The 27,500-nt window shown below is 43.0% G+C and overlaps 1 protein-coding gene across 1 annotated transcript in view; it reads left to right on the top strand.

Moving 5' to 3' along the window:
• LOC115207185 (SLIT-ROBO Rho GTPase-activating protein 2-like) overlaps positions 1-27,500 on the top strand; it is a 179,904-nt gene that overhangs the window by 150,564 nt on the left and 1,840 nt on the right. The window contains exons 12-13 of the mRNA XM_029774166.1: positions 2,040-2,238; positions 10,315-10,443. Coding sequence (XP_029630026.1) covers positions 2,040-2,238; positions 10,315-10,443 — 328 coding nt within the window. The remainder of the gene's footprint in view (positions 1-2,039; positions 2,239-10,314; positions 10,444-27,500) is intronic.

Here is a 27,500-nt window from a genome sequence, read left to right on the forward strand (position 1 = left end):
TCTCACATCAACATTCTGCTTCTGATAGCAACATTCTGCTTCTGATAGCAACATTCTGCTTCTCACATCAACATTCTGCTTCTGATATCAACATTCTGCTTCTCACAGCAACATTCTGCTTCTGATATCAACATTCTGCTTCTGATATCAACATTCTTCTTCTGATATCAACATTCTGCTTCTCACATCAACATTCTGCTTCTGATATCAACATTCTGCTTCTGATATCAACATTCTGCTTCTCACAGCAACATTCTGCTTCTGATATCAACATTCTGCTTCTGATAGCAACATTCTGCTTCTCTCATCAACATTCTGCTTCTGATATCAACATTCTGCTTCTGATATCAACATTCTGCTTCTGATAGCAACATTCTGCTTCTCACATCAACATTCTGCTTCTGATATCAACATTCTTCTTCTGATATCAACATTCTGCTTCTCACATCAACATTCTGCTTCTGATATCAACATTCTGCTTCTGATATCAACATTCTGCTTCTCACAGCAACATTCTGCTTCTGATAGCAACATTCTGCTTCTGATAGCAACATTCTGCTTCTCTCATCAACATTCTGCTTCTGATATCAACATTCTGCTTCTGATATCAACATTCTGCTTCTGATATCAACATTCTGCTTCTCACAGCAACATTCTGCTTCTGATAGCAACATTCTGCTTCTCACAGCAACATTCTGCTTCTCACAGCAACATTCTGCTTCTGATATCAACATTCTGCTTCTCACATCAACATTCTGCTTCTGATATCAACATTCTGCTTCTCACAGCAACATTCTGCTTCTGATATCAACATTCTGCTTCTGATAGCAACATTCTGCTTCTCTCATCAACATTCTGCTTCTGATATCAACATTCTGCTTCTCACATCAACATTCTGCTTCTGATATCAACATTCTGCTTCTGATATCAACATTCTGCTTCTCACAGCAACATTCTGCTTCTGATATCAACATTCTGCTTCTGATAGCAACATTCTGCTTCTCTCATCAACATTCTGCTTCTGATATCAACATTCTGCTTCTGATATCAACATTCTGCTTCTGATATCAACATTCTGCTTCTGATATCAACATTCTGCTTCTCTCATCAACATTCTGCTTCTGATATCAACATTCTGCTTCTCACATCAACATTCTGCTTCTGATATCAACATTCTGCTTCTGATATCAACATTCTGCTTCTCACAGCAACATTCTGCTTCTGATATCAACATTCTGCTTCTGATAGCAACATTCTGCTTCTCTCATCAACATTCTGCTTCTGATATCAACATTCTGCTTCTGATATCAACATTCTGCTTCTGATATCAACATTCTGCTTCTGATATCAACATTCTGCTTCTCACAGCAACATTCTGCTTCTGATATCAACATTCTGCTTCTCACATCAACATTCTGCTTCTGATATCAACATTCTGCTTCTGATAGCAACATTCTGCTTCTCACAGCAACATTCTGCTTCTAATGATCACTACAATATGACTGCCTGCGCCACAACCCCTTCGTCTGTAACCAACTTCTGTGTCACTAACCTGCTTGCTACTAACCCGCCTCCCGTTCTCTACCCCTGCCCCTCCTTCCCTTCTCCCCTCTCTCTCCCGTTTCTCCCCTCCTCCTCTCTCCCCTCCTCCCCTCTCTCTCCCGTTTCTCCCCTCCTCCTCTCTCCCCTCCTCCCCTCTCTCTCCCGTTTTCTCCCCTCCTCCTCTCTCCCCTCCTCCCCTCTCTCTCCCGTTTCTCCCCTCCTCCTCTCTCCCCTCCTCCCCTCTCTCTCCCGTTCTCTACCCCTGCCCCTCCTTCCCTTCTCCCCTCTCTCTCCCGTTTCTCCCCTCCTCCTCTCTCCCCTCCTCCCCTCTCTCTCCCGTTTCTCCCCTCCTCCTCTCTCCCCTCCTCCCCTCTCTCTCACCTTTCACCCCTCCTCCTCTCTTCCCTCTGTCTCCCCCCTCTCTCTCTCTCTCTCTCTCCCCCTCTCTCCTTCTCTCCCTCCTTCTCTCCCTCCCTCCCTCCCTCTCTGACTCTCAGGCTTGTTGGTCGTTTCAGAATCTGACCCAATAGCGGCCATCGCTCGCTTCGACTACTCTGGACGGACCAACCGGGAGCTGTCGTTTAATAAGGGCGCGCCTCTCCTCCTTTTCCAGCGAGTCAGTGATGACTGGTGGGAGGGCCAACACAACGGAGTGGACGGACTGGTGCCTCACCAGTACATAGTGGTTCAGGACATGTAAGAAACCACAAGACCAGTGTTTAGACAACTACAACCTGTTCAGACCAGTATAGACCAGTACAGTGCAGACCACCATAGACAAGATGAGAGAATGGTCTTCTAGTTGGCTGGCTGTAGTGTGATTGTGTGTGTGTGTGTGTGTGTGTGTGTGTGTGTGTGTGTGTGTGTGTGTGTGTGTGTGTGTGTGTGTGTGTGTGTGTGTGTGTGTGTGTGTTACAGGACGGACAGGACTGTAGTGTGGTTATGTGTGTGTGTTACAGGACAGACAGGACTGTAGTGTGATTATGTGTGTGTGTTACAGGACTGTAGTGTGATTATGTGTGTGTGTTACAGGACGGACAGGACTGTAGTGTGATTATGTGTGTGTGTGTGTGTTACAGGACGGACAGGACTGTAGTGTGATTATGTGTGTGTGTGTGTGTGTGTGTGTGTGTGTGTGTTACAGGACGGACAGGACTGTAGTGTGATTATGTGTGTGTGTGTGTGTGTGTGTGTGTGTGTGTGTGTGTGTGTGTGTGTGTGTGTTACAGGACGGACAGGGCTGTAGTGTGATTATGTGTGTGTGTGTGTGTGTGTGTGTGTGTGTGTGTGTGTGTGTGTGTGTGTGTGTTACAGGACGGACAGGACTGTAGTGTGATTATGTGTGTGTGTTACAGGATGGACAGGCTGTAGTGTGATTATGTGTGTGTGTGTGTGTGTGTGTTACAGGATGGACAGGACTGTAGTGTGATTATGTGTGTGTGTGTTACAGGACGGACAGGACTGTAGTGTGATTATGTGTGTGTGTTACAGGACTGTAGTGTGATTATGTGTGTGTGTTACAGGACGGACAGGACTGTAGTGTGATTATGTGTGTGTGTTACAGGATGGACAGGACTGTAGTGTGATTATGTGTGTGTGTTACAGGACGGACAGGACTGTAGTGTGATTATGTGTGTGTGTTACAGGATGGACAGGACTGTAGTGTGATTATGTGTGTGTGTTACAGGATGGACAGGTACTGTAGTGTGATTATGTGTGTGTGTGTGTGTGTGTGTGTAACAGGATGGACAGGACTGTAGTGTGATTGTGTGTGTGTGTGTGTGTGTGTGTGTGTGTGTGTGTGTGTGTGTGTGTGTGTGTGTGTGTTTGTGTGTGTTACAGGACGGACGGGACTGTAGTGTGATTATGTGTGTGTGTTACAGGATGGCCAGGACTGTAGTGTGATTATGTGTGTGTGTGTTACAGGACTGTAGTGTGATTATGTGTGTGTGTTACAGGATGGACAGGACTGTAGTGTGATTATGTGTGTGTGTTACAGGACGGACGGGACTGTAGTGTGATTATGTGTGTGTGTTACAGGACGGACGGGACTGTAGTGTGATTATGTGTGTGTGTTACAGGACTGTAGTGTGATTATGTGTGTGTGTTACAGGACTGTAGTGTGATTATGTGTGTGTGTGTTACAGGACTGTAGTGTGATTATGTGTGTGTGTTACAGGATGGACAGGGCTGTAGTGTGATTATGTGTGTGTGTGTTACAGGACTGTAGTGTGATTATGTGTGTGTGTGTTACAGGACTGTAGTGTGATTATGTGTGTGTGTGTTACAAGGCTGTAGTGTGATTATGTGTGTGTGTGTTACAGGACTGTACTGTGATTATGTGTGTGTGTGTTACAGGACTGTAGTGTGATTATGTGTGTGTGTTACAGGACTGTAGTGTGATTATGTGTGTGTGTTACAGGATGGACAGGACTGTAGTGTGATTATGTGTGTGTGTTACAGGACGGACAGGGCTGTAGTGTGATTATGTGTGTGTGTTACAGGACTGTAGTGTGATTATGTGTGTGTGTTACAGGACAGACAGGGCTGTAGTGTGATTATGTGTGTGTGTTACAGGGCTGTAGTGTGATTATGTGTGTGTGTTACAGGATGGACAGGACTGTAGTGTGATTATGTGTGTGTGTTACAGGACGGACAGGGCTGTAGTGTGATTATGTGTGTGTGTGTTACAGGACTGTAGTGTGATTATTAGTGTGTGTGTGTGTGTGTTACAGGATGGACAGGACTGTAGTGTGATTATGTGTGTGTGTTACAGGATGGACAGGACTGTAGTGTGGTTATGTGTGTGTGTTACAGGACGGACAGGGCTGTAGTGTGATTATGTGTGTGTGTGTTACAGGACTGTAGTGTGATTGTGTGTGTGGTACAGGACGGACGGGACTGTAGTGTGATTATGTGTGTGTGTTACAGGACGGACAGGACTGTAGTGTGATTATGTGTGTGTGTTACAGGGCTGTAGTGTGATTATGTGTGTGTGTTACAGGACAGACAGGGCTGTAGTGTGATTATGTGTTTGTGTTACAGGACGGACAGGACTGTAGTGTGATTATGTGTGTGTGTTACAGGATGGACAGGACTGTAGTGTGATTATTTGTGTGTGTTACAGGACGGACAGGGCTGTAGTGTGATTATGTGTGTGTGTGTTACAGGACTGTAGTGTGATTGTGTGTGTGGTACAGGACGGACGGGACTGTAGTGTGATTATGTGTGTGTGTTACAGGACGGACAGGACTGTAGTGTGATTATGTGTGTGTATTACAGGGCTGTAGTGTGATTATGTGTGTGTGTGTTACAGGACTGTAGTGTGATTATGTGTGTGTGTTACAGGACTGTAGTGTGATTATGTGTGTGTGTTACAGGGCTGTAGTGTGATTATGTGTGTGTGTGTTACAGGACTGTAGTGTGATTATGTGTGTGTGTGTTACAGGACTGTAGTGTGATTATGTGTGTGTGTTACATGACTGTAGTGTGATTATGTGTGTGTGTTACAGGGCTGTAGTGTGATTATGTGTGTGTGTTACAGGATGGACAGGACTGTAGTGTGATTATGTGTGTGTGTGTTACAGGACGGACAGGGCTGTAGTGTGATTATGTGTGTGTGTGTTACAGGACTGTAGTGTGATTATGTGTGTGTGTTACAGGACTGTAGTGTGATTATGTGTGTGTGTTACAGGGCTGTAGTGTGATTATGTGTGTGTGTGTGTTACAGGACAGACAGGGCTGTAGTGTGATTATGTGTGTGTGTTACAGGATGGACAGGACTGTAGTGTGATTATGTGTGTGTGTGTTACAGGACGGACTGGACTGTAGTGTGATTATGTGTGTGTGTTACAGGACAGACAGGGCTGTAGTGTGATTATGTGTGTGTGTTACAGGACTTTAGTGTGATTATTTGTGTGTGTGTGTGTGTTACAGGATGGACAGGACTGTAGTGTGATTATGTGTGTGTGTTACAGGATGGACAGGACTGTAGTGTGGTTATGTGTGTGTGTGTTACAGGACGGACAGGGCTGTAGTGTGATTATGTGTGTGTGTGTTACAGGACTGTAGTGTGGTTATGTGTGTGTGTTACAGGACGGACAGGGCTGTAGTGTGAATATGTGTGTGTGTGTGTGTTACAGGACTGTAGTGTGATTATGTGTGTGTGGTACAGGACGGACGGGACTGTAGTGTGATTATGTGTGTGTGTTACAGGACGGACAGGACTGTAGTGTGATTATGTGTGTGTGTTACAGGGCTGTAGTGTGATTATGTGTGTGTGTGTTACAGGACTGTAGTGTGATTATGTGTGTGTGTTACAGGCCTGTAGTGTGATTATGTGTGTGTGTGATACAGGACTGTAGTGTGATTATGTGTGTGTGTGTTACAGGACTGTAGTGTGATTATGTGTGTGTGTGTTACAGGACTGTAGTGTGATTATGTGTGTGTGTTACAGGACAGACAGGGCTGTAGTGTGATTATGTGTTTGTGTTACAGGACGGACAGGACTGTAGTGTGATTATGTGTGTGTGTTACAGGATGGACGGGACTGTAGTGTGATTATGTGTGTGTGTTACAGGACGGACAGGGCTGTAGTGTGATTATGTGTGTGTGTGTTACAGGACTGTAGTGTGATTATTTGTGTGTGTGTGTGTGTGTTACAGGATGGACAGGACTGTAGTGTGATTATGCGTGTTTGTTACAGGATGGACAGGGCTGTAGTGTGATTATGTGTGTGTGTGTGTTACAGGACTGTAGTGTGAATATGTGTGTGTGGTACAGGACGGACAGGACTGTAGTGTGATTATGTGTGTGTGTTACAGGACAGACAGGACTGTAGTGTGATTATGTGTGTGTGTTACAGGATGGACAGGACTGTAGTGTGATTATGTGTGTGTGTTACAGGGCTGTAGTGTGATTATGTGTGTGTGTTACAGGATGGACAGGACTGTAGTGTGATTATGTGTGTGTGTGTTACAGGACGGACATGACTGTAGTGTGATTATGTGTGTGTGTGTTACAGGGCTGTAGTGTGATTGTGTGTGTGTTACAGGATGGACAGGACTGTAGTGTGATTATGTGTGTGTGTGTGTGTTACAGGACTGTAGTGTGATTATGTGTGTGTGTTACAGGATGGACAGGACTGTAGTGTGATTATGTGTGTGTGTTACAGGGCTGTAGTGTGATAATGTGTGTGTGTTACAGGACTGTAGTGTGATTATGTGTGTGTGTGTTACAGGATGGACAGGACTGTAGTGTGATTATGTGTGTGTGTTACAGGGCTGTAGTGTGATTATGTGTGTGTGTGTTACAGGATGGACAGGACTGTAGTGTGATTATGTGTGTGTGTTACAGGGCTGTAGTGTGATGATGTGTGTGTGTTACAGGATGGACAGGACTGTAGTGTGATTATATGTGTGTGTTACAGGACAGACAGGACTGTAGTGTGATTATGTGTGTGTGTTACAGGGCTTTAGTGTGATTATGTGTGTGTGTTACAGGATGGACAGGACTGTAGTGTGATTATGTGTGTGTGTGTTACAGGACGGACAGGACTGTAGTGTGATTATGTGTGTGTGTTACAGGGCTGTAGTGTGATTGTGTGTGTGTGTGTGTGTGTGTGTTACAGGACTGTAGTGTGATTATGTGTGTGTGTTACAGGATGGACAGGGCTGTAGTGTAATTATGTGTGTGTGTTACAGGACTGTAGTGTGATTATGTGTGTGTGTGTTACAGGACTGTAGTGTGATTATGTGTGTGTGTTACAGGATGGACAGGGCTGTAGTGTGATTATGTGTGTGTGTTACAGGACGGACAGGACTGTAGTGTGATTATGTGTGTGTGTTACAGGACAGACGGGACTGTAGTGTGATTATGTGTGTGTGTTACAGGATGGACAGGCTGTAGTGTGATTATGTGTGTGTGTTACAGGACAGACGGGACTGTAGTGTGATTATGTGTGTGTGTTACAGGATGGACAGGCTGTAGTGTGATTATGTGTGTGTGTTACAGGATGGACAGGGCTGTAGTGTGATTATGTGTGTGTGTTACAGGACGGACGGGACTGTAGTGTGATTATGTGTGTGTGTTACAGGATGGACAGGGCTGTAGTGTGATTATGTGTGTGTGTTACAGGACAGACGGGACTGTAGTGTGATTATGTGTGTGTGTTACAGGATGGACAGGCTGTAGTGTGATTATGTGTGTGTGTTACAGGACTGTAGTGTGATTATGTGTGTGTGTTACAGGACTGTAGTGTGATTATGTGTGTGTGTTACAGGACTGTAGTGTGATTATGTGTGTGTGTTACAGGGCTGTAGTGTGATTATGTGTGTGTGTGTTACAGGACTGTAGTGTGATTATGTGTGTGTGTGTTACAGGACTGTAGTGTGATTATGTGTGTGTGTTACAGGACTGTTGTGTGATTATGTGTGTGTGTTACAGGGCTGTAGTGTGATTATGTGTGTGTGTTACAGGATGGACAGGACTGTAGTGTGATTATGTGTGTGTGTTACAGGATGGACAGGGCTGTAGTGTGATTATGTGTGTGTGTGTGTTACAGGACTGTAGTGTGATTATGTGTGTGTGTTACAGGACTGTAGTGTGATTATGTGTGTGTGTTACAGGATGGACAGGACTGTAGTGTGATTATGTGTGTGTGTTACAGGATGGACAGGACTGTAGTGTGATTATGTGTGTGTGTGTGTTACAGGACGGACAGGACTGTAGTGTGATTATGTGTGTGTGTTACAGGACTGTAGTGTGATTATGTGTGTGTGTTACAGGACTGTAGTGTGATTATGTGTGTGTGTTACAGGACGGACAGGACTGTAGTGTGATTATGTGTGTGTGTTACAGGGCTGTAGTGTGATTATGTGTGTGTGTTACAGGACAGACAGGGCTGTAGTGTGATTATGTGTTTGTGTTACAGGACGGACAGGACTGTAGTGTGATTATGTGTGTGTGTTACAGGATGGACGGGTCTGTAGTGTGATTATGTGTGTGTGTTACAGGACGGACAGGGCTGTAGTGTGATTATGTGTGTGTGTGTTACAGGACTGTAGTGTGATTATTTGTGTGTGTGTGTGTGTGTTACAGGATGGACAGGACTGTAGTGTGATTATGCGTGTGTGTTACAGGATGGACAGGGCTGTAGTGTGATTATGTGTGTGTGTGTTACAGGACTGTAGTGTGAATATGTGTGTGTGGTACAGGACGGACAGGACTGTAGTGTGATTATGTGTGTGTGTTACAGGACAGACAGGACTGTAGTGTGATTATGTGTGTGTGTTACAGGATGGACAGGACTGTAGTGTGATTATGTGTGTGTGTTACAGGGCTGTAGTGTGATTATGTGTGTGTGTTACAGGATGGACAGGACTGTAGTGTGATTATGTGTGTGTGTGTTACAGGACGGACAGGACTGTAGTGTGATTATGTGTGTGTGTGTTACAGGGCTGTAGTGTGATTGTGTGTGTGTTACAGGATGGACAGGACTGTAGTGTGATTATGTGTGTGTGTGTGTGTGTGTGTGTTACAGGACTGTAGTGTGATTATGTGTGTGTGTTACAGGATGGACAGGACTGTAGTGTGATTATGTGTGTGTGTTACAGGGCTGTAGTGTGATAATGTGTGTGTGTTACAGGACTGTAGTGTGATTATGTGTGTGTGTTACAGGATGGACAGGACTGTAGTGTGATTATGTGTGTGTGTTACAGGGCTGTAGTGTGATTATGTGTGTGTGTGTTACAGGATGGACAGGACTGTAGTGTGATTATGTGTGTGTGTTACAGGGCTGTAGTGTGATTATGTGTGTGTGTTACAGGATGGACAGGACTGTAGTGTGATTATGTGTGTGTGTTACAGGACAGACAGGACTGTAGTGTGATTATGTGTGTGTGTTACAGGGCTGTAGTGTGATTATGTGTGTGTGTTACAGGATGGACAGGACTGTAGTGTGATTATGTGTGTGTGTTACAGGACGGACAGGACTGTAGTGTGATTATGTGTGTGTGTTACAGGGCTGTAGTGTAATTATGTGTGTGTGTTACAGGACTGTAGTGTGATTATGTGTGTGTGTGTTACAGGACTGTAGTGTGATTATGTGTGTGTGTTACAGGATGGACAGGGCTGTAGTGTGATTATGTGTGTGTGTTACAGGACGGACGAGACTGTAGTGTGATTATGTGTGTGTGTTACAGGACAGACGGGACTGTAGTGTGATTATGTGTGTGTGTTACAGGATGGACAGGCTGTAGTGTGATTATGTGTGTGTGTTACAGGACAGACGGGACTGTAGTGTGATTATGTGTGTGTGTTACAGGATGGACAGGCTGTAGTGTGATTATGTGTGTGTGTTACAGGATGGACAGGGCTGTAGTGTGATTATGTGTGTGTGTTACAGGACGGACGGGACTGTAGTGTGATTATGTGTGTGTGTTACAGGATGGACAGGGCTGTAGTGTGATTATGTGTGTGTGTTACAGGACAGACGGGACTGTAGTGTGATTATGTGTGTGTGTTACAGGATGGACAGGCTGTAGTGTGATTATGTGTGTGTGTTACAGGATGGACAGGGCTGTAGTGTGATTATGTGTGTGTGTTACAGGACGGACGGGACTGTAGTGTGATTATGTGTGTGTGTTACAGGATGGACAGGGCTGTAGTGTGATTATATGTGTGTGTTACATTACAGACGGGACTGTAGTGTGATTATGTGTGTGTGTTACAGGATGGACAGGGCTGTAGTGTGATTATGTGTGTGTGTTACAGGACGGACGGGGGCAGAGGCAGTCCTAAGACTGAAGCGGAGTTGCAGGAAGAGAGAGTGTCCACTAGGGGCACCGCTGCCTCTCCCACTGGAGCTCATGTAGCTGACGCCTACCTGGCCAACCTCAACAAGTAAGAGACACACACAAGAACCAATCACAACGCATCATCTCCTCATTTACATCTTCACTGACCCAATTAGATCTCAGTCTGAATGACTATCGCCCTGTAGCACTCACGTCTGTAGCCATGAAGTGCTTTGAAAGGCTGGTCATGGCTCACATCAACACCATCATCCCAAACACTCTGAACCCACTACAATTCGTATACTGCACCAACAGATTTTTTTTACATTCCAAAAACAAATGTATACATCCAAATGACAACTTACAGACACATACAAACAACGACTACATCTCCTCTGCCCAGACTCGCCTGCTCACACCCCATCCCTAGTGCCTGCATTATTGTTTGCCACTTGGTCTTAAATTGTACCAATTTGTTTTTCTCAGTCGCCCATGTTATTTCAGTATTTCAAGAATAAATCATTTGATTTGTCCATTGTATCAATGATGGCGGATTGATTGACTTCCAAGTTTTTTCTAAATGAGTGATAAGAGAATCGTCCAGCCCATTGGGTGTCTCACTACACCACCATATGTTGTCTTGAAATATGCAGACCGATGGAAATAAATTACATTTATATTGTAATACCTCTGACAACTTTCAAGCTCCGCCCACAACTTCGGAACTTTCTAGCGTTCCCAAAAGGCACGGATTATTGAATCATTATTAGTTGTACACTTGACATGACTGCTGTTATGCTGTATCATTTGTTAATTATGTCTCTTGTATAATACATTCTATTCTGTACTTTCATTTATACTGGATTAATTAAGCATGCATTTTTGTTAACCTTTCTGGGGTAGGTGGGACGCTAGCATCCCACTCGCCAACAGCCAGTGAAATAGCAGGGCGCCAAGTTCAAAACAACAAAAATCTCATAATTCAAATTTCTCAAACATACAACTATTATACACCATTTTAAAGATAAACTTCTCGTTAATCCAACCACAGTGTCCGATTTCAAAAAGGCTTTACGGCGAAAGCATAGCATTAGATTATGTTAGGACAGCACCTAGACAAGAAAAACCACACAGCCATTTTCCAAGCAAGGAGAGGCGTCACAAAAACCAGAAATACAGCTAAAATGAATCACTAACCTTTGATGATCTTCATCAGATGGCACTCATAGGACTTCATGTTACACAATACATGTATGTTTTGCTCGATAAAGTTCATATTTATATCCAAAACCCCATTTTACATTGGCGTGTAATGTTCAGAAATGTTTTGCCTCCAAAACTGCTGGTGAATGAGCACATCAATTTACAGAAATACTCATCATAAACACTGATAAAATATACAACTTATGCACAGAATTAAAGATAAACTTCTCCTTACTACAACCGCTGTGTCAGATTTCAAAAAAGCTTTACAGCGAAAGCACACTTTGCAATAATCTGAGTACAGCACTCAGTCACCAAACCCGGCATTTTGTGGAGTCAACAAAACTCAGAAATAGCATTATAAATATTCACTTAACTTTGATGATCTTCATCGGAATGCACTCCCAGGCATCCCAGTTCCACAATAAATATTTGTTTTGTTTCGATAAAGTCCATATTTATGTCCAAATACCTCCTTTTGTTCGCGCGTTTAGTCCACTACTCCAAATGCAGAAAGTGCGCAACAGAAAGTCACGACGAAAAGTCAAAAAAGTTATATTTACGTTTGTAGAAACATGTCAAACGATGTATAGAATCAATCTTTAGAATGTTTTTATCATAAATCTTCAGTAATATTCCAACCGGACAATTCCATTGTCTTCATAAATGAAAAGTAACTCAGGTCGCTCTCTCGGCTGCGCACGTGACTGAGCTCATGCCTTATTTTGGGACACCTGACTCCTAGAGCTCTTATTCTCTCCCCATTCACAGTAGAAGCATGAAATAAGGTTCTAAAGACTATTGACATCTAGTGGAAGCCTTAGGAAGTGCAAAATTACCCCACAGACACTGTATATTGGACAGGCAATCACTTGAAAAACTACAAACCTCAGATTTCCCACTTCCTGGTTGGATTTTTCTCAGGTTTTTGCATGCCATATGAGTTCTGTTATACTCACAGACATCATTCAAACAGTTTTAGAAACTTCAGAGTGTTTTCTATCCAAATCTACTAATAATATGCATATCCTAGCTTCTGGGCCTGAGTAGCAGGCAGTTTACTCTGGGCACGCTTTTCATCCGGACATAAAAATACTGCCCCCTACCCCAAAGAAGTTAACTGTTGGTTCGTTGGTTATGCTCCAACTTTCCATCCATCTTATTCCAACATCAGTTATTTTTAAATCTTGGTTTCAATAGTTTATATTTTTTCTAAGAGATTGTCAGTTGGATAGGCTCTCTGCATCTTACCTATCATAAGAACATCTTTTTCTGACTCAAACAAGATTACCTCAAGATTTACCTCGAAGTTTCGTGATATGTAACATTTAAGTTGCATGTATTTCAAACTATCTACATTGGTCAGTCCAGAATTACTTTTTAATTCTGTCATGGAAATAAATATACTTCCTGTTACCAAGTAATTTACGGTTTCTGTGCCTTTAGTTTTCCATGTGGGCCAATTTATCGATTAATTCTAAAAAGCTATCCAAGGATTATTCCATAAGGTTGTGTTTCTAGGGAGTGATATTGGTTCTTGTAAAATATGTTTCATTTTCTTCGATATAGTGTTCTTTTCTTTATTTACCCCTTTTTCTTTCACAATTTCATGGTATCCAATTAGTAGTTACAGTTTTGTCCCAACACTGCAACTCCTGTACGGACTTGGGAGAGGCGAAGGTCGAGAGCAATGCGTTCTCCAAAACACAACCCAGCCAAGCCGCACTGCTTCTTGACACACTGCTCGCTTCAACCGGAAGCAGCCGCACCAATGTGTTGGAGGACACAACGTACAACTGGCGACTGTGTCAGCGTGCACTGTGCCCGGCCTGCAACAGGAGTCGCTAGTGCGCGATGGGACAAGGACATCCCAACCGGCCAAACCCTCCCCTAACCCGGTCGACGCTGAGCCAATTGTGCACCGCCGCATGGGTCTCCCGGTTCCCGGCCGGCTGCGACACAGCCCGACATCAAACCCGGGTCTGTAGTGACGCGATGCAGTGCCTTAGTTCTAGTGTTCTAAACTATGAAGTTGCTAATGTTCTTAGCTTTATCCTTTGAAAATCTACATAAAAAAATTCTAGGGATGAGCATGCGCATCTTCAATATGTACCCATTGTTCCTCTTTAGTGCATTTAACTACAGTACCAGTCAAAAGTTTGGACAAACCTACTCATTCCAGGGTTTTTCTTTATTTGTTACTATTTTCTATATTGTAGAACAATAGTGAAGATTTCCAAACTATGAAATAACACATATGGAATTATGTAGTAACCAAAAAAGTGTTAAACAAATCTAAATTATTTTATATTTGAGATTCTTCAGTGTAGCCACCCTTTGCCTTGATGACAGCTTTGCACACTCTTGTCATTCTCTCAACCAGCTTCACCTGGAAGGCTTTTCCAACAGTTTTGAAGGAGTTCCCACATATGTTGAGCCTTGGGTAACGAGTTGATACAATAGAAGGTTAAAACCACTCCAGACTTAGGAAGATGTACAACTTTATTGGGTTTTATTTACCCATATAATGTTTGTTATGACCCAGTATACTTTTTTTAAAGAATGTCTTTGCTGGGGTAATTGGTATAACCAAAAATAGATATAAAACTTTGGCAGACATGCCATTCTGAAGAGGTTTATTCTTGAAAATAAAGGAGAGCCGCACACTCTAAGAGCTCAACAAATTGGATGCAGTCTATCACAGTGCCATCCATTTTGTCACCAAAGCCCCATATACTACCCACCACTGCGACCTGTACGCTCTCGTTGGTTGGCCCTCGCTTCATATTAGTCGCCAAACCCACTGGATACATGTCATCTACAAGACCCTGCTAGGTAAAGCCCCACCTTATCGCTGCTCGCTGGTCACCATAACTGCACCCACCTGTAGCACGCGCTCCAGCAGGTATATCTCTCTGGTCACCCCCAAAGCCAATTCCTCCTTTGGTCGTCTCTCCTTCCAGTTCTCTGCTGCCAATGACTGGAATGAACTACAAAAATCTCTGAAACTGGAAACACTTGTCTCCCTCACTAGCTTTAAGCACCAGCTGTCAGAGCAGCTCACAGATCACTGCACCTGTATTTTAGCCCAAACAACTACCTCTTCCCCTACTGTATTTATTTATTTTGATCCTTTGCACCCCAGTATTTCTACTTTGCACACTCATCTACTGTAAAATCTACCATTCCAGTGTTTTACTTGCTATATTGTATTTACTTTGCCACCATGGCCTTTTTGCCTTTACCTCCCTTATCGCACCTCATTTGCTCACATTGTATATAGACTTATTTTTCTACTGTATTATTGACTGTATGTTTGTTTTACTCCATGTGTAACTGTGTTGTTGTATGTGTCAAACTGCTTTGCTTTATCTTGGCCAGGTCGCAGTTGCAAATGAGAACTTGTTCTCAACTTGCCTACCTGGTTAAATAAAGGTGAAATTAAATATACAATAAAAATAAAAAAAGTTATATGCAACGTTTGGACAGCCAAGCTGTCTTCATCAGGGTATGATCACAAACACTGCGGGATGACTCGTTTATATAGGGTAAAGCTATAGGGTAAACTATTTTTCAAGGGAAGTGGGTGACAACTGTCAGCCCTCAACAAACTGTTACGATCAGTAGGTTTCCTGTAAAGATCAGTGTATAGAACATTATCTTCACACAAGATCAGAAGATCAAGAAAACTGATTTGACATGTATCAGATTGCATAGTAAATCTAAAATGTTCAGAACAGGAGTTAAGAATAGCATGGAATGCCTGGATCTGTTTTGTCACCCCTCGATAGAACAAAAATATCATCAATATACCGTTTCCAAATAATGATGTTAGGCAAGAAAACATTTTTGAGAGGATTGAAAATAGACTGTTTCTCCATGTAACCCACATACAAATTAACATAGTTAGGATCCATGGGGGATCCCATAGCAGTACCCTTCGTCTGAATAAAGAAATCATTTAGAAACATGAAGTAGTTATGTGTGAGTACTATTTCAGCCAATGTTATAATGCAGGCACTGGAAGGTAGCTCATTAGGGTCACGTTGCAGAAGAAAATGTTCCATAGCTTCAATACCGCCCTCGTGTGGAATATTTGTGTATAATGACTCAACATCAAAAATAACTAACAAGGTATTCTCAGGGAGAGGATCAGGAGATTCAATGATAGAGATCATACTGCTGGAGTCCTTTACAAAGGAGGGGAGCTGTTCTGCGATCAATCTGCTGGTGTCCTTTACAAAGGAGGGGAGCTGTTCTGAGACCATACTGCTGGTGTCCTTTAGAAAGGAGGGGAGCTGTTCTGCGATCAATCTGCTGGTGTCCTTTACAAAGGAGGGGAGCTGTTCTGAGATCATACTGCTGGTGTCCTTTACAAAGGAGGGAAGCTGTTCTGAGACCATACTGCTGGTGTCCTTTAGAAAGGAGGGGAGCTGTTCTGCGATCAATCTGCTGGTGTCCTTTACAAAGGAGGGGAGCTGTTCTGAGATCATACTGCTGGTGTCCTTTACAAAGGAGGGGAGCTGTTCTGAGACCATACTGCTGGTGTCCTTTACAAAGGAGGGGAGCTGTTCTGAGATCATACTGCTGGTGTCCCTTTACAAAGGAGGGGAGCTGTTCTGAGACCATACTGCTGGTGTCCTTTACAAAGGAGGGGAGCTGTTCTGAGATCATACTGCTGGTGTCCTTTACAAAGGAGGGGAGCTGTTCTGAGACCATACTGCTGGTGTCCCTTTACAAAGGAGGGAGCTGTTCTGAGACCATACTGCTGGTGTCCTTTACAAAGGAGGGGAGCTGTTCTGAGATCATACTGCTGGTGTCCTTTACAAAGGAGGGGAGCTGTTCTGAGATCATACTGCTGGTGTCCTTTACAAAGGAGGGGAGCTGTTCTGAGACCATACTGCTGGTGTCCTTTACAAAGGAGGGGAGCTGTTCTGAGACCATACTGCTGGTGTCCTTTACAAAGGAGGGGAGCTGTTCTGAGATCATACTGCTGGTGTCCTTTACAAAGGAGGGGAGCTGTTCTGAGATCATACTGCTGGTGTCCTTTACAAAGGAGGGGAGCTGTTCTGAGATCATACTGCTGGTGTCCTTTACAAAGGAGGGGAGCTGTTCTGAGATCATATTGCTGGTGTCCTTTACAAAGGAGGGGAGCTGTTCTGAGATCATACTGCTGGTGTCCTTTACAAAGGAGGGGAGCTGTTCTGAGACCATACTGCTGGTGTCCTTTACAAAGGAGGGGAGCTGTTCTGAGATCATATTGCTGGTGTCCTTTACAAAGGAGGGGAGCTGTTCTGCGATCATACTGCTGGTGTCCTTTACAAAGGAGGGGAGCTGTTCTGCGATCATACTGCTGGTGTCCTTTACAAAGGAAGGGAGCTGTTCTGAGACCATACTGCTGGTGTCCTTTACAAAGGAGGGGAGCTGTTCTGAGATCATACTGCTGGTGTCCTTTACAAAGGAGGGGAGCTGTTCTGAGATCATATTGCTGGTGTCCTTTACAGAGGGGAGCTGTTCTGAGATCATATTGCTGGTGTCCTTTACAAAGGAGGGGAGCTGTTCTGAGACCATACTGCTGGTGTCCTTTACAAAGGAGGGGAGCTGTTCTGAGATCATATTGCTGGTGTCCTTTACAAAGGAGGGGAGCTGTTCTGCGATCATACTGCTGGTGTCCTTTACAAAGGAGGGGAGCTGTTCTAATAAAAAAGTCAACAAAAGTAGATAGAGGGGCCGTTACTGCATCAATGCCCGCTACAATAGGGCACCTTGGAGGTTTTGTAACATTCTTGTGTAATTTCGCAAAGTTTAGAAAGTGGCAATTTTAGGGTGTTGAAAAGCCAAAAAGTCGTGTTCTTTTTTGTCTTTTTTGGTTATCTGACCAGAACTGAAATACCCATCTAAGACAGTAAAGACAGTGTTCTGAAATTGGGGTCACTTCTGAGTTTCTTGTAAAAGGTGTTGTCAAGCAGTTGTCTATGACACTCATTGACATAAGCTGTCCTATCCATGAGTACCACCGACCCACCCTTATCAGCAGGGAGGGTAAGGACTGACGTATCAGATAGTACCACCAACCCACCCTTATCAGCAGGGAGGGTAAGGACTGACGTATCAGATAGTACCACCAACCCACCCTTATCAGTAGGGAGGGTAAGGACTGACGTATCAGATAGTACCACCGACCCACCCTTATCAGCAGGGAGGGTAAGGACTGACGTATCAGATAGTACCACCGACCCACCCTTATCAGCAGGGAGGGTAAGGACTGACGTATCAGATAGTACCACCAACCCACCCTTATCAGCAGGGAGGGTAAGGACTGACGTATCAGGTTCTACCACCGACCCACCCTTATCAGCAGGACGGGTAAGGACTGACGTATCAGATTGTACCACCGACCCACCCTTATCAGCAGGGAGGGTAAGGACTGACGTATCAGATTGTACAACCGACCCACCCTTATCAGCAGGGAGGGTAAGGACTGACGTATCAGATTGTACCACCGACCCACCCTTATCAGCAGGACGGGTAAGGACTGACGTATCAGATTGTACAACCGACCCACCCTTATCAGCAGGACGGGTAAGGACTGACGTATCAGATTGTACCACCAACCCACCCTTATCAGCAGGACGGGTAAGGACTGACGTATCAGATTGTACAACCGACCCACCCTTATCAGCAGGGAGGGTAAGGACTGACGTATCAGATTGTACCACCGACCCACCCTTATCAGCAGGGAGGGTAAGGACTGACGTATCAGGTTGTACCACCGACCCACCCTTATCAGCAGGGAGGGTAAGGACTGACGTATCAGATTGTACCACCGACCCACCCTTATCAGCAGGGAGGGTAAGGACTGACGTATCAGGTTCTACCACCGACCCACCCTTATCAGCAGGGAGGGTAAGGACTGACGTATCAGATTGTACCACCGACCCACCCTTATCAGCAGGGAGGGTAAGGACTGACGTATCAGATAGTACCACCGACCCACCCTTATCAGCAGGGAGGGTAAGGACTGACGTATCAGATTGTACCACCGACCCACCCTTATCAGCAGGGAGGGTAAGGACTGACGTATCAGGTTCTACCACCGACCCACCCTTATCAGCAGGGAGGGTAAGGACTGACGTATCAGGTTGTACCACCGACCCACCCTTATCAGCAGGGAGGGTAAGGACTGACGTATCAGGTTCTACCACCGACCCACCCTTATCAGCAGGGAGGGTAAGGACTGACGTATCAGATTGTACCACCGACCCACCCTTATCAGCAGGGAGGGTAAGGACTGACGTATCAGATTGTACCACCGACCCACCCTTATCAGCAGGACGGGTAAGGACTGACGTATCAGATTGTACCACCGACCCACCCTTATCAGCAGGACGGGTAAGGACTGACGTATCAGATTGTACAACCGACCCACCCTTATCAGCAGGGAGGGTAAGGACTGACGTATCAGGTTGTACCACCGACCCACCCTTATCAGCAGGGAGGGTAAGGACTGACGTATCAGGTTGTACCACCGACCCACCCTTATCAGCAGGGAGGGTAAGGACTGACGTATCAGGTTCTACCACCGACCCACCCTTATCAGCAGGGAGGGTAAGGACTGACGTATCAGATTGTACCACCGACCCACCCTTATCAGCAGGGAGGGTAAGGACTGACGTATCAGGTTGTACCACCGACCCACCCTTATCAGCAGGGAGGGTAAGGACTGACGTATCAGGTTGTACCACCGACCCACCCTTATCAGCAGGGAGGGTAAGGACTGACGTATCAGGTTGTACCACCGACCCACCCTTATCAGCAGGGAGGGTAAGGACTGACGTATCAGATTGTACCACCGACCCACCCTTATCAGCAGGGAGGGTAAGGACTGACGTATCAGGTTGTAAATCAAGCAAAGCTTGTTTTTCATCCTTAGGTAAATTATATCAAGATTTGGACTCCTGTTTGTTCTGAAGGAGATGAGCAACATCTTATTCAACAAGTCTGCAATATGTCTCCATAGAGTGACTGTGATTGGCTGGAGGTATAAAATAACTCTTACTTCTAAAAGGAGTCGGAGTATGTGCAGGTGAATAACCTACATATTCAATAGAAATATCAGGATTAGGGGAGCTAAAGTATTCCCTTAAATGGATGTTTCTAAAAAACTTAAACATCACTATCTTAACATCAAAATCGTTGCACTGAGTTGTAGGCACAAAAGATAACCCTTTATTAAGCAAGGAGATATGGGCAGGGCTCAATATCTTGCTTGATAACCTCTCTGGGCTAGGTGGGACGCATACTGCTGTTACTGTCTATTATCTATCCTGTTGTCTAGTCACTTTATCCCTACCTACAGTGTACTGCTGTTACTGTCTATTATCTATCCTTTACCCCTACCTACAGTATACTGCTGTTACAGTCTATTATCTATCCTTTACCCCTACCTACAGTATACTGCTGCTACTGTCTATTATCTATCCTTTACCCCTACCTACAGTATACTGCTGTTACTGTCTATTATCTATCCTTTACCCCTACCTACAGTATACTGCTGTTACTGTCAATTATCTATCCTTTACCCCTACCTACAGTATACTGCTGTTACTGTCTATTATCTATCCTTTACCCCTACCTACAGTATACTGCTGTTACTGTCTATTATCTATCCTTTACCCCTACCTACAGTATACTGCTGTTACTGTCTATTATCTATCTTTTACCCCTACCTACAGTATACTGCTGTTACTGTCTATTATCTATCCTTTACCCCTACCTACAGTATACTGCTGTTACTGTCTATTATCTATCCTTTACCCCTACCTACAGTATACTGCTGTTACTGTCTATTATCTATCCTTTACCACTACCTACAGTATACTGCTGTTACTGTCTATTATCTATCCTTTACCCCTACCTACAGTATACTGCTGTTACTGTCTATTATCTATCCTTTACCCCTACCTACAGTATACTGCTGTTACTGTCTATTATCTATCCTTTACCCCTACCTACAGTATACTGCTGTTACTGTCTATTATCTATCCTGTTGTCTAGTCACTTTATCCCTACCTACAGTATACTGCTGTTACTGTCTATTATCTATCCTTTACCCCTACCTACAGTATACTGCTGTTACTGTCTATTATCTATCCTTTACCCCTACCTACAGTATACTGCTGTTACTGTCTATTATCTATCCTTTACCCCTACCTACAGTATACTGCTGTTACTGTCAATTATCTATCCTTTACCCCTACCTACAGTATACTGCTGTTACTGTCTATTATCTATCCTTTACCCCTACCTACAGTATACTGCTGTTACTGTCTATTATCTGTCCTTTACCCCTACCTACAGTATACTGCTGTTACTGTCTATTATCTATCCTTTACCCCTACCTACAGTATACTGCTGTTACTGTCTATTATCTATCCTTTACCCCTACCTACAGTAACACTGCTGTTACTGTCTATTATCTATCCTTTACCCCTACCTACAGTATACTGCTGTTACTGTCTATTATCTATCCTTTACCCCTACCTACAGTATATTGCTGTTACTGTCTATTATCTATCCTATACCCCTACCTACAGTATACTGCTGTTACTGTCTATTATCTATCCTTTACCCCTACCTACAGTATACTGCTGTTACTGTCTATTATCTATCCTTTACCCCTACCTACAGTATACTGCTGTTACTGTCTATTATCTATCCTATACCCCTACCTACAGTATACTGCTGTTACTGTCTATTATCTATCCTTTACCCCTACCTACAGTATACTGCTGTTACTGTCTATTATCTATCCTTTTACCCCTACCTACAGTATACTGCTGTTACTGTCTATTATCTATCCTTTACCCCTACCTACAGTATACTGCTGTTACTGTCTATTATCTATCCTTTACCCCTACCTACAGTATACTGCTGTTACTGTCTATTATCTATCCTTTACCCCTACCTACAGTATACTGCTGTTACTGTCTATTATCTATCCTTTACCCTACCTACAGTATACTGCTGTTACTGTCTATTATCTATCCTTTACCCCTACCTACAGTATACTGCTGTTACTGTCTATTATCTATCCTTTACCCCTACCTACAGTATACTGCTGTTACTGTCTATTATCTATCCTTTACCCCTACCTACAGTATACTGCTGTTACTGTCTATTAGCTATCCTTTACCCCTACCTACAGTATACTGCTGTTACTGTCTATTATCTATCCTTTACCCCTACCTACAGTATACTGCTGTTACTGTCTATTATCTATCCTTTCCCCTACCTACAGTAACTGCTGTTACTGTCTATTATCTATCCTTTACCCCTACCTACAGTATACTGCTGTTACTGTCTATTATCTATCCTTTACCCCTACCTACAGTATACTGCTGTTACTGTCTATTATCTATCCTTTACCCCTACCTACAGTATAACTGCTGTTACTGTCTATTATCTAATCCTTTACCCCTACCTACAGTATACTGCTGTTACTGTCTATTATCTATCCTTTACCCCCTACCTACAGTATACTGCTGTTACTGCTATTATCTATCCTTTACCCCTACCTACAGTATACTGCTGTTACTGTCTATTATCTATCCTTACCCCTACCTACAGTATACTGCTGTTACTGTCTATTATCTAGCCTTTACCCCTACCTACAGTATACTGCTGTTACTGTCTATTATCTATCCTTTACCCCTACCTACAGTATACTGCTGTTACTGTCTATTATCTATCCTTTACCCCTACCTACAGTATACTGCTGTTACTGTCTATTATCTATCCTTTACCCCTACCTACAGTATACTGCTGTTACTGTCTATTATCTATCCTTTACCCTACCTACAGTATACTGCTGTTACTGTCTATTATCTATCCTTTACCCCTACCTACAGTATACTGCTGTTACTGTCTATTATCTATCCTTTACCCCTACCTACAGTATACTGCTGTTACTGTCTATTATCTATCCTTTACCCCTACCTACAGTATACTGCTGTTACTGTCTATTATCTATCCTTTACCCCTACCTACAGTATACTGCTGTTACTGTCTATTATCTATCCTTTACCCTACCTACAGTATACTGCTGTTACTGTCTATTATCTATCCTTTACCCCTACCTACAGTATACTGCTGTTACTGTCTATTATCTATCCTTTACCCCTACCTACAGTATACTGCTGTTACTGTCTATTATCTATCCTTTACCCCTACCTACAGTATATTGCTGTTACTGTCTATTATCTATCCTATACCCCTACCTACAGTATACTGCTGTTACTGTCTATTATCTATCCTTTACCCCTACCTACAGTATACTGCTGTTACTGTCTATTATCTATCCTTTACCCCTACCTACAGTATACTGCTGTTACTGTCTATTATCTATCCTTTACCCCTACCTACAGTATACTGCTGTTACTGTCTATTATCTATCCTTTACCCCTACCTACAGTATACTGCTGTTACTGTCTATTATCTATCCTTTACCCCTACCTACAGTATACTGCTGTTACTGTCTATTATCTATCCTTTACCCCTACCTACAGTATACTGCTGTTACTGTCTATTATCTATCCTTTACCCCTACCTACAGTATACTGATGTTACTGTCTATTATCTATCCTTTACCCCTACCTACAGTATACTGCTGCTACTGTCTATTATCTATCCTTTACCCCTACCTACAGTATACTGCTGCTACTGTCTATTATCTATCCTTTACCCCTACCTACAGTATACTGCTGTTACTGTCTATTATCTATCCTTTACCCCTACCTACAGTATACTGCTGTTACTGTCTAATTATCTATCCTTTACCCCTACCTACAGTATACTGCTGTTACTGTCTATTATCTATCCTTTACCCCTACCTACAGTATACTGCTGTTACTGTCTATTATCTATCCTTTACCCCTACCTACAGTATACTGCTGTTACTGTCTATTATCTATCCTTTACCCCTACCTACAGTATACTGCTGTTACTGTCTATTATCTATCCTTTACCCCTACCTACAGTATACTGCTGTTACTGTCTATTATCTATCCTTTACCCCTACCTACAGTATACTGCTGTTACTGTCTATTATCTATCCTTTACCCCTACCTACAGTATACTGCTGTTACTGTCTATTATCTATCCTTTACCACTACCTACAGTATACTGCTGTTACTGTCTATTATCTATCCTTTACCCCTACCTACAGTATACTGCTGTTACTGTCTATTATCTATCCTTTACCCCTACCTACAGTATACTGCTGTTACTGTCTATTATCTATCCTTACCCTACCACAGTATACTGCTGTACTGTCTATATCTATCCTTTAACCCCTACCTACAGTATACTGCTGTTACTGTCTATTATCTATCCTTTACCCCTACCTACAGTATACGCTGTTACTGTCTATTATCTATCCTTTACCCCTACCTACAGTATACGCTGTTACTGTCTATTATCTATCCTTTACCCCTACCTACAGTATACTGCTGTTACTGTCAATTATCTATCCTTTACCCTACCTACAGTATACTGCTGTTACTGTCTATTATCTATCCTTTACCCCTACCTACAGTATACTGCTGTTACTGTCTATTATCTATCCTTTACCCCTACCTACAGTATACTGCTGTTACTGTCTATTATCTATCCTTTACCCCTACCTACAGTATACTGCTGTTACTGTCTATTATCTATCCTTTACCCCTACCTACAGTATACTGCTGTTACTGTCTATTATCTATCCTTTACCCCTACCTACAGTATACTGCTGTTACTGTCTATTATCTATCCTTTACCCCTACCTACAGTATACTGCTGTTACTGTCTATTATCTATCCTTATACCCCTACCTACAGTATACTGCTGTTACTGTCTATTATCTATCCTTTACCCCTACCTACAGTATACTGCTGTTACTGTCTATTATCTATCCTTTACCCCTACCTACAGTATACTGCTGTTACTGTCTATTATCTATCCTTTACCCCTACCTACAGTATACTGCTGTTACTGTCTATTATCTATCCTTTACCCCTACCTACAGTATACTGCTGTTACTGTCTATTATCTATCCTTTACCCTACCTACAGTATACTGCTGTTACTGTCTATTATCTATCCTTTACCCCTACCTACAGTATACTGCTGTTACTGTCTATTATCTATCCTTTACCCCTACCTACAGTATACTGCTGTTACTGTCTATTATCTATCCTTTACCCTACCTACAGTATACTGCTGTTACTGTCTATTATCTATCCTTTTACCCCTACCTACAGTATACTGCTGTTACTGTCCTATTTCTATCCTTACCCCTACCTACAGTATACTGCTGTTACTGTCTATTATCTATCCTTTACCCCTACCTACAGTATACTGCTGTTACTGTCTATTATCTATCCTTTACCCCTACCTACAGTATACTGCTGTTACTGTCTATTATCTATCCTTACCCCTACCTACAGTATACTGCTGTTACTGTCTATTATCTATCCTTACCCCTACCTACAGTATATTGCTGTACTGTCTATTATCTATCCTATACCCCTACCTCCAGTATACTGCTGTTTACTGTCTATTATCTATCCTTTACCCCTACCTACAGTATACTGCTGTTACTGTCTATTATCTATCCTTTACCCCTACCTACAGTATACTGCTGTTACTGTCTATTATCTATCCTTTACCCATACCTACAGTATACTGCTGTTACTGTCAATTATCTATCCTTTACCCTACCTACAGTATACTGCTGTTACTGTCTATTATCTATCCTTTACCCCTACCTACAGTATACTGCTGTTACTGTCTATTATCTATCCTTTACCCCTACCTACAGTATACTGCTGTTACTGTCTATTATCTATCCTTTACCCCTACCTACAGTATACTGCTGTTACTGTCTATTATCTATCCTTACCCCTACCTACAGTATACTGCTGTTACTGTCTATTATCTATCCTTTACCCCTACCTACAGTATACTGCTGTTACTGTCTATTATCTATCCTTTACCCCTACCTACAGTATACTGCTGTTACTGTCTATTATCTATCCTATTACCCCTACCTACAGTATACTGCTGTTACTGTCTATTATCTATCCTTTACCCCTACCTACAGTATACTGCTGTTACTGTCTATTATCTATCCTTTACCCCTACCTACAGTATACTGCTGTTACTGTCTATTATCTATCCTTTACCCCTACCTACAGTATACTGCTGTTACTGTCTATTATCTATCCTTTACCCCTAACTACAGTATCTGCTGTTACTGTCTATTATCTATCCTTTACCCCTACCTACAGTATACTGATGTTACTGTCTATTATCTATCCTTTACCCCTACCTACAGTATACTGCTGCTACTGTCTATTATCTATCCTTTACCCCTACCTACAGTATACTGCTGTTACTGTCTATTATCTATCCTTTACCCCTACCTACAGTATACTGCTGTTACTGTCTATTATCTATCCTGTTGTCTAGTCACTTTATCCCTACCTACAGTATACTGCTGTTACTGTCTATTATCTATCCTTTACCCCTACCTACAGTATACTGCTGTTACTGTCTATTATCTATCCTTACCCCTACCTACAGTATACTGCTGCTACTGTCTATTATCTATCCTTTACCCCTACCTACAGTATACTGCTGTTACTGTCTATTATCTATCCTTTACCCCTACCTACAGTATACTGCTGTTACTGTCAATTATCTATCCTTTACCCCTACCTACAGTATACTGCTGTACTGTCTATTATCTATCCTTTACCCCTACCTACAGTATACTGCTGTTACTGTCTATTATCTATCCTTTACCCCTACCTACAGTATACTGCTGTTACTGTCTATTATCTATCCTTTACCCCTACCTACAGTATACTGCTGTTACTGTCTATTATCTATCCTTTACCCTACCTACCAGTATACTGCTGTTACTGTCTATTATCTATCCTTTACCCCTACCTACAGTATACTGCTGTTACTGTCTATTATCTATCCTTTACCCCCTACTACAGTATACTGCTGTTACTGTCTATTATCTATCCTTTACCCCTACCTACAGTATACTGCTGTTACTGTCTATTATCTATCCTTTACCCCTACCTACAGTATACTGCTGTTACTGTCTATTATCTATCCTTTACCCCTACCTACAGTATACTGCTGCTACTGTCTATTATCTATCCTGTTGTCTAGTCACTTTACCCCCACCTTTATGTACATATCTTCCTCAATTACCTTGTCGACGGTACTGGTACCCCATGTATGATTGTGGATTTATTCCTCAAGTTATTATCTTTGTATTATTTCACTGTTTGTCTACACTTGTTGTTTATGAAAATTTTGACAAATAAAATGTTCTTTGATTTTTCATCTTCTCACTAACCAATCCCCCCCCTTCTCTCTCTCTCTCTCTCTCTAATCAATCCAATCCCCCCTTCTCTCTCTCTCTCTCTCTCTCTCTAATCAATCCAATCCCCCCTTCTCTCTCTCTCTCTCTCTAACCAATCCAATCCCCCCTTCTCTCTCTCTCTCTCTCTCTAATCAATCCAATCCCCCCTTCTCTCTCTAACCAATCCAATCCCCCCTTCTCTCTCTCTCTCGCTCTCTCTAACCAATCCAATCCCCCCTTCTCTCTCTAACCAATCCAATCCCCCCTTCTCTCTCTCTCTCTCTCTCTCTCTAACCAATCCAATCCCCCCCTTCTCTCTCTCTCTCTCTCTCTAATCAATCCAATCCCCCCTTCTCTCTCTCTCTCTCTCTAACCAATCCAATCCCCCCTTCTCTCTCTAACCAATCCAATCCCCCCCTTCTCTCTCTCTCTCGCTCTCTCTAATCAATCCAATCCCCCCTTCTCTCTCTAACCAATCCAATCCCCCCTTCTCTCTCTCTCTCTCTCTAACCAATCCAATCCCCCCTTCTCTCTCTA

The sequence above is a fragment of the Salmo trutta genome, chromosome 14 (assembly GCF_901001165.1).
Source record: "Salmo trutta chromosome 14, fSalTru1.1, whole genome shotgun sequence".
In the NCBI taxonomy this organism is placed as follows: domain Eukaryota; kingdom Metazoa; phylum Chordata; class Actinopteri; order Salmoniformes; family Salmonidae; genus Salmo; species Salmo trutta.